This window comes from Crocodylus porosus, unplaced genomic scaffold, assembly GCF_001723895.1.
Source record: "Crocodylus porosus isolate Cpor-Errol unplaced genomic scaffold, CroPor_comp1, whole genome shotgun sequence".
NCBI lineage: Eukaryota > Metazoa > Chordata > Crocodylia > Crocodylidae > Crocodylus > Crocodylus porosus.
Window position 1 is genome coordinate 2,724,787 of NW_017728947.1, and position 8,062 is coordinate 2,732,848.

Here is an 8,062-nt window from a genome sequence, read left to right on the forward strand (position 1 = left end):
AAGACTGTGTATGTACTGAAATTCAGGACCCTGCCACACACATCAAACAAATTCAGTGTGTTCCAGTGAAATGTGAAACTGAGTGTCAGCAGGTAAGTCACTTTAACTGTTACCTTATGCTCTGACATCCCGTTAGCTAAACTTCAGGTTCTGAACCATGGTAAGTGAGAGAAAGAGCTATCTCATCAATAAAAATGGCACTTTACAGATATAAACAAACTTGCTTCTTCAGGTTAGTGGTTGTTTGTCTCTTGACAATTTAAAAAACAGTGCCAGAATGATATTCTGGGCAAACAAATTTCCAATAAAAGTGTGACCACAAATATAACCTGATTAGAGTTAAAGATGTTTGTGTGATTGCTTTGGAGCTGTCTATTATCACTATTGAGTAAAAAATGTTTAAAAAACTATTCTAAATTGGCCCATGTATAAAGGTCCTGATGAAGGTAAATATTCTAAAATTGAATGGATTATTTGTTTTTAGGCAATGCTTAAGGTTTAATACTACCACCCACCCCCCACCCAAGCCCCCAACCATGTGCTGCTGCTGCTAAGTCCTATCATCTTTCTATAACACTTCTGGGTCATAGGTAGGCATGGCCATGCAACCCCAGGTAAGACAGTGAGGGGCAGTGTGGCCAGATCAGAGGTGTGAGGCCAGGAAGGGGGAGAGAAAATCAGTGGGGAGGTCCATTATGGAGCTGACAAGAGGAGCAGAACTGACAAGAGTAAGGCTGAGAAGTGGGTTAGAATGGGGTGCAGCATGGTGCATGGTGTGGTTAGGGGAATCCAAGTGTAGAGGTAAGTAGTGGGCCCCTGGAGTTGGGGGTAACATCATGTAAGATCATTGCTGTCATCAAACAGTGTTGCCAACCCAAACATTTTTTTTTTACTGACAATCTGAAAACTTTTATTGTCAACACAAGATTTTTACTATGGTTGTTAAACCCCTAAATTTGAATCTGGCCTTTGTTACTGCTATCCAGCATCTGGCAAGAAGGGTTACATTTACATTATGTAAAACATATGTCAGTAAAAACACATCAGTAAAAAAGTTGGTTGTCAGTAAAAAAAAAAGAAAAAGAAAAAAAAGAATGTTCTTGTATTGGCAACCTTGTAATGTCAGTACCCCAAGGGTTCAGTAAGGCAATGAAACAAATGTAATAACCAAGTAGGTATGAGCATCAGGTTTGAAATATGAGGCCTTCATCAGTCAGTGGATTTCAAGAGTTTTTTTACAGAAATATAAGCATCAGTTTGTTGGATTTTTCTCCCTCCCAACATTAAAGAGAACAATATGGCTTTTGTCTTCATGCTTTTTGCAGGCAAACCATAACCCATGTAGCAATGTTTTTGTTTCTACAGGGCTTCCGCTACATGCAGCAAAAAGGTGTGTGCTGTGGCCAGTGTGTGCAGGTGGCCTGTATGGGAACTTTTCCATCTGGCACCGTGACCATTGAGGTTCGTGTTCCCTGTCCCACAAAGAACTGTAATGTCACAGTGGACTGTAAACATTTTAATTAGAGCTCATGGTTCATTTCAACAGAGTTCTGCTTCAAAACTCGGACCACAGAATGCTTCAGTTTTACCATACCTATTCTGCTGTCAGATTTTATTTATTTAAACTGAGGTTGCAACTACTGATAGAATGTGCAGAGGAGTCTAATGGAATGTATGTAGGCTGGTATCTTAGGAGTTGGTTGTATAGTAGCAAAAGCAAAAAAAGTATTAAAATAGTTATAAAAACTCATCATGTGTTGTAACTTGTTTTCTTCTCCTTATTCAGGTTGGGAAGCCCTATAAACATCCAGAGGATAACTGCACTCAGCACATGTGCACAGAGTTATCAGGCCAGTTTGTTCTGACTAGCACAGTAACAACTTGTGTGGAATTTGATCCAACAGACTGCATCCCAGTGAGTATTGCATACATGGAATAGTCTTAAAATTATCCATCATGCTGTTTAAAAAAATCCTCAGTTCTTGGTTAAAGAAAGTAAACCCAAATCCACAATTTTCTGTTATTTAAATGAAACACCACTATATATGTCTCTCTATATTAGTGGTGTTTTATTTAAATCCTGGAAAAATGGGGTTACTTTTTAAACTGAAAACTGGGGATTTAAAATCAAAGAAAACCAGGATCCCTGGTGATCAGTAATGATATATACATATTACTGATCAGCAGGGATCCTGGTTTTCTCTGATTTAAAAAAAGTAACCCCAATTAACATTTTTCATAATTAAAATGAAACACCTCTCTCTCTCTCTCAATAGATAGATAGATAGATAGATAGATTAGTGGTATCTCATTTAAATCACAGAAAAAATGTGGATTTGGGGTTACGTTTTTAACCCAAAATTGGGGATTTTTTTTAAATCAGAGAAAACCAGGATCCTTGCTTATCAGTAATTGAGTTATGTGTGCACTTTATAGAGGTTGACAGAGAATATTTGATGTTGAAGGGTGAGGGGATAGAGGGAGAAATGGTGGAGTGAGATTTTCTTCATTTATCTGGCAATATCATTTTTGATGCTGTGCCACTCTCCATAATTGACTTCCCGCCACACCTAAGTGGTCACAACCCACCAAAAGCAAAAGTGGTCAAGTAAGAAAGAAGCCATAAATAAACACCTGTAGTTACATACCTGGGAAGCACCGCAGTATTGGTAATCACTATGCTTTTGGCTAATTAGTGCCTCACTAAACAGAAATTGATGACAACAGGAAGACAGTAAGTATCCATAACTGGGTTTTCAAAGGTAAGCAGCTTCTGATTGCTTCAATAAGTGATGCACATTCTCTGTACTTGTAAAAAATTGGGCTTCATGTGTCTGATCTCAAAACCAAGCAAAAGTCTAGTGGAAAGATACCCATGGTCTTAAATCAATTTGAATCAGGCCACATATCAATACATCTTCACTTTACAAAAACAGAAAGCTTAGCCTTCCTGTTGTTGATGATTTAAGTCAGTGGCAAAATTTCAGGGGGAAGAGCATAAAATCTGGGATCATAGTATTTTCATCCATCTTACATAGGTCATGGATGGAAATACTAGTTTTGGGGAAAACTCACCCTGTTCCTTGTCAGATTTCTCAGAAAACATCTTACATCACTGGAACAGAAACAGCTTTATGATTATACATCAGTGGATTGATTGTACAGTTTGCAAGTTAGAAGTCTCTCATGATAGCTCTAGCTTGGTTAGCAACAGATATATCTAAGTTTAGAATCTGAGTATTTGTGGTACTGTTTCCTTTCACTACAGGGGACTCTTATGACAACTCCAGATGGATGTTGTAAGACATGTGAGTATATTGCATCTAAATATTTGAAAGCTAATCATAGTCAGGATCTCCATTCATTATGTCTGTGACCTAGTGAATGCCCTCAAATTTCATTGAAGTCCATAGCTTTGATGGCTGTAGCATACATCTGCCAAGTTCTTCCAGTGTTGCCATTGGCTAAACCTTCATGTTCTCCTTTTCTCTGTTTATTTTAAAGAACTGAGATAATTTTAGATTAAGTGGAGCTTCTGATTAGATAGACTTTGTTGTCATAGCTGATCTCTTTCAGAACATTTTACCTGTTACCTGAGTAAGGTTAATAGAAGGAAACCTCCCCACAGGTAAACCTTTGAAACATGACTGCAAACCTACACCAAAAACGGAGACAATTATTCACAACAATTGTAAATCATCGAGACCCGTTTCAGTGCCTTCCTGTGAAGGGTTCTGCAGTACGTACTCTGTGTAAGTAAGGAACTGCTTCTCCACCCTTTTGTCCTGTCTTCACATATCTTTGTTCCAGACACAGTTATCGCTACGCCATCAGACTCTGCAAGGCTAGTATCATACTGATTCGATTGTTACTTATTTGATGAAATGTTAGCATAAAGTAAATATGATTTTCCCACTGATGCTTAAATAGAAGACACTCTAAATTTCTCCTGTCTGACAGATCTTGGGGGGCTGGAGGAGGGAGCAGCTAATGATAATGAAGAGCAGGAAACCAATAGTTAGTAGACTGATCACTTAGTTTTATTTTATCAGGTACTCCTTTGATGTCAATAAAATGGTTCACAAATGTACTTGCTGCTATGAAACAAAGAGCCATGAAGTAGAGGTGGAACTGACTTGCTCTGAGAAGAGGAAAATCAAATACACATATGTTCATGTGGATGACTGTGGGTGTGTAAAGACAAAATGCCTAGAGAAAGAAGCATAAACACCAAGTACTGGAGAAATGTTGACTTATTTGTAATACATCCCTTGTAAGTAGTTAAGAATATAGCTGTAAGTGATTGATCTCCTTCTAATGAGTCTTCTTCCCTCCATCTTTGCTTTTGCTTCCAGTAATATGTGCAGTTGTGGAAATTAGTTAAAGGACACTGCTCTAAATGTTTGTCAAATAAAATGCATTTCAAAATGGTCATGTTCTGCTTTTGCAATTACACTGTTAACAGATATGTGTAGTAGTAGTTTCTTCCATTCCAAATGACTTTATATGCTGATGAACTTAACAATATCTGTTTTGAACTCCAGATATCCCTGGTGCTTTGCAAACACAAAACAAAATCCCTGTCTGGAAAAACTATGTATACATTGCAGAACTATACATTTAGGTTGCTTCATTTCCCTTTGGGGTGAAATAGAACATTCCTAGAAGAGATGAAAAAGCAAGGATAGATACTGTCTCCAGTCTTTTCTGTGTCCTTGTGACAAGGTATTTACCAGAATTTACAGATCTGTTAGAAATCTGATAGGGCCTCACTGTGAGTATTTCAAACTTGCAACCTCTGGGTGCTCAACCATATGCCTTAGGGCCCATGTAAAGTGTAGTGCAGATTGGTAGGTTGCGGTTTGGTTGGTACCATGGCTAGAATTCAAACTTTTACAAATACATTAGGAACTCTACATGCCATGAGTGGTCAGGACTTCAGTTGTAGACATTATCCAAGACAATCCAGTAACATTTTCCTAGGGTGTTGTATCTGCTGACTGGAAGCACAGGGAGTAGTATCACCACTTCCTGCAGCTCCCATTTCTAAGAAATTTCCCCCCATTCAAATACCACACTGTCATGACTGTACCTAGTTTGTTAGATCTGTTGAGACTAACAAGATGGCAGGACTGCAGATTTTCAAAATGAAATGGACCGATGGTAAACAGCTAGTATACAGTCTTGAATAATCGGGTTGCTTTGTGCTGCATTATTTTAACAAGTTGGACCTGAACCTGATTCATAGAGTCGTATGTGTTAGGGTCAGACAGGACCTCAAGTAAGTCATCGAGTCTGACCCCCTGCCCTGGGCAGGAAAAAGTGCTGGGGTCAGACGACCCCAGGTAGGTGCTTGTCCAGTCTGCTCTTGAAGACCCCCAAGGTAGGGGAGAGCATCACCTCCCTTGGAAGCCCATTCCAGATTCTGGCAACCCTTACTGTGAAGAAGTTCTTTCTAATGTCCAACCTAAATCTGCTCTCCACTGATTTGTGGCCATTGCTCCTAGTTACTCCAGGGGATACCCTAATAAATAAAACATCTCCTATTCCCTGCTTCCCTCCCCTGATGAATTAATAGGCAGCCACAAGATCACCTCTCAGCCTTCTCTTGTGAAGGCTGAAGAAATGTAGGTCTCTCAGTCTCTCCTCATAGAGCCTTGCTTGCAGGCCTTTGACCATACAAGTGGCCATTCTCTGGCCCCTTTCAAGATTCTCCACATCTCTCTTGAAGTACGGCACCCAAAACTAGATGCAGTACTCCAACTGCGACCTGACCAGTGCCTCATAGAGGGGAAGCATCACCTCCCTGGACCTATGTGTCATGCATCTGCTAATGCATGATATAGTGCAGTTAGCCTTGTTGATCACTTTATCACATTGACGACTCATGCTCGTCTTGGAGTCAGCTATGACTCCAAGATCCCTTTCCACTGCTGTGCTGCGGTGAAGGTCATCCCCCAGCCTGTAAGAGTGTTGGTGGTTCTTTTTGCCCAGGTGCAGCACTTTGCACTTGTCTTTCTGACTTGGTATCAGTAGCTCTGGGGGAATCTCTTGGTAGTCCAGTGTGATCAACATAGTTCCTGCCCCATCCAATGTAAATGACATGGCCAGGGAAAAAACACTGCTGAAGCATCTCTTCATCTTGTCAATGCATTGATGTTTTGGCAAGTGGTATAAGGTAGGGCAGACCAGCCATTTCCCCAGCTTATATAGGCAATTCAGATCAAGGTTAGGGGAATGAGACGATGGTGGAGGGAATTTTCCTTACTCTTCCTAACTGACTTTGTGCAAAGTTGGCTAAGCATCAAGGCCCAAGTCATAGAATAGGAGATATCACTTTTCTATTGCACAGTATTTCAATCATGGCTTTCTGGTGCAGTTTAAAAAAAATGATATTTTATGTATATGCAGCAAAATGATTATTTCCCCATCCTTTTTCACGCTTATCTGACTGAGTTTTATTTACTCAGTAGTCACAGTTCCAAATAGATTGTATATTAAATTTTAAATAAGTAGGTTCAGTGTCCAATGATAGACTAAGATATAACCATACCATTCATTATATAATTATTTTATATGTCATGTTACATGTTATACCTATATTATAAACACTAGATGACTAACTAGCAAATCCCATGGGACAGAGCAGTTATGCCAAAGTTAAGCAGAGACTATGGCATTAAATTAACCACTAGATGTCACCACTGGGACATCTATTAAGTGTTCGAGCAAGGGAGAACAATATACTTTTTAGACAGCAGAACATGTGTTACTTGAGCTATCTTAGTTTGCACATAAGCCGTCTAAGGACCTTGTTGCACATTACACTTAGTATCTGTTGACTGCACTTAAAATGCTAGCATCCAAGCATTCAAGCACTAAAACATGAGCCAAGTGCTATCGTAGTGAAGCAAAGTTAAAACTTCCTTGGTGACGAGTATCTTTAGATGTAACATGCGTTGAGCTAACATTTGACTGCTCCACAGAGGTGATATGATCAGGAGATTCTGGTATGGTGTTGAGACTGGGACTGATAAATATTGTTCCCAGTACTCCCACTGCACTGGAGCCAGAGCTGGCCTGTCCTATCCTGCAAAACCTGTGGCCACAGGGGGCCCCACAGCCAAGGGCCCCCCTGTGCCCAGCCCCCTTTCCCCCCACTGCTGATGCCACAGCAGGGGATCCCAAATCTATATTTGCAGGGGGCACCAAAAAATTGTGGGCTGGGCCTGACTTGAGCAAATTCAAGACTCCAGTGTGATCAGGGGGTAGCAGGGACTGACAAACAGCTGCTCGTTGGTCGCAGCCCATCTCGCCATGGCACACTGCAACCCACTGAGTTTTCAATGACTCTGGTGTTTAGGACATGTTTTATTTAGTTTATAGTAAGCATTATTGTGCAACTGCTCAGAAAATTTTCTAACTCGTAATAATGCTTATTACTAGCTAAATAAAACATGTCCTAAGTATAACCTGTAACAAGGACCTAAAAGGAGAGGGAGGCTGTGAAGTTTTGGTTCTCAACTATAACTGAATGCATTTAAGTGTGAAGTTGATATTCATATGGGGTCCCATCACATTTCAAAATCAGGACCTAAATAGACAAAACATGAAAAGCCAAGTTATTTAATCTCTACCTTACCTATATAATGTTTAATCCAAGATTCTAAAGTATTGAATACAATATAATGCAATTTATTCACTTAAAATATAAAATTCCTCAACTTGAATATCAAAATTGACCTTTGTAGCCTTACTGATGACTACAAATAATAGATATTTGTTTTCTCCTGTAAATTTATACCAATAGGTTAAGGATCGTGGAACATCTCTTACATACTGACTCAATTGCTTGGCTTTTCCTAAAGAATAATTGTAATTTAAACTCCAAAAGCACTCAGCATCCTATTATTGATGAATAATGTTAATTATTTCAAGGGATAATTATTAATGATAACATAGTCTAACTCTACTAATGCTTTATTGGAAAGGAATATCCAAATATTTTCAAAATGACCTTGTAAATCTGAAAAGCCATTACTTTTAATTTCTTTTAAGTGTT

At 39.3% G+C, this 8,062-nt stretch overlaps 1 protein-coding gene across 1 annotated transcript in view; it reads left to right on the forward strand.

Moving 5' to 3' along the window:
* LOC109320743 (mucin-5B-like) overlaps positions 1 to 4,430 on the forward strand; it is an 86,696-nt gene extending 82,266 nt beyond the window's left edge. Inside the window, exons 42-47 of the mRNA XM_019551001.1 lie at positions 4 to 92; positions 1,366 to 1,461; positions 1,787 to 1,915; positions 3,269 to 3,308; positions 3,629 to 3,752; positions 4,053 to 4,430. Of these exons, the coding sequence (XP_019406546.1) occupies positions 4 to 92; positions 1,366 to 1,461; positions 1,787 to 1,915; positions 3,269 to 3,308; positions 3,629 to 3,752; positions 4,053 to 4,227 (653 nt within the window). The 3' untranslated portion in view covers positions 4,228 to 4,430. The remainder of the gene's footprint in view (positions 1 to 3; positions 93 to 1,365; positions 1,462 to 1,786; positions 1,916 to 3,268; positions 3,309 to 3,628; positions 3,753 to 4,052) is intronic.
* Positions 4,431 to 8,062: the final 3,632 nt, after the last annotated feature.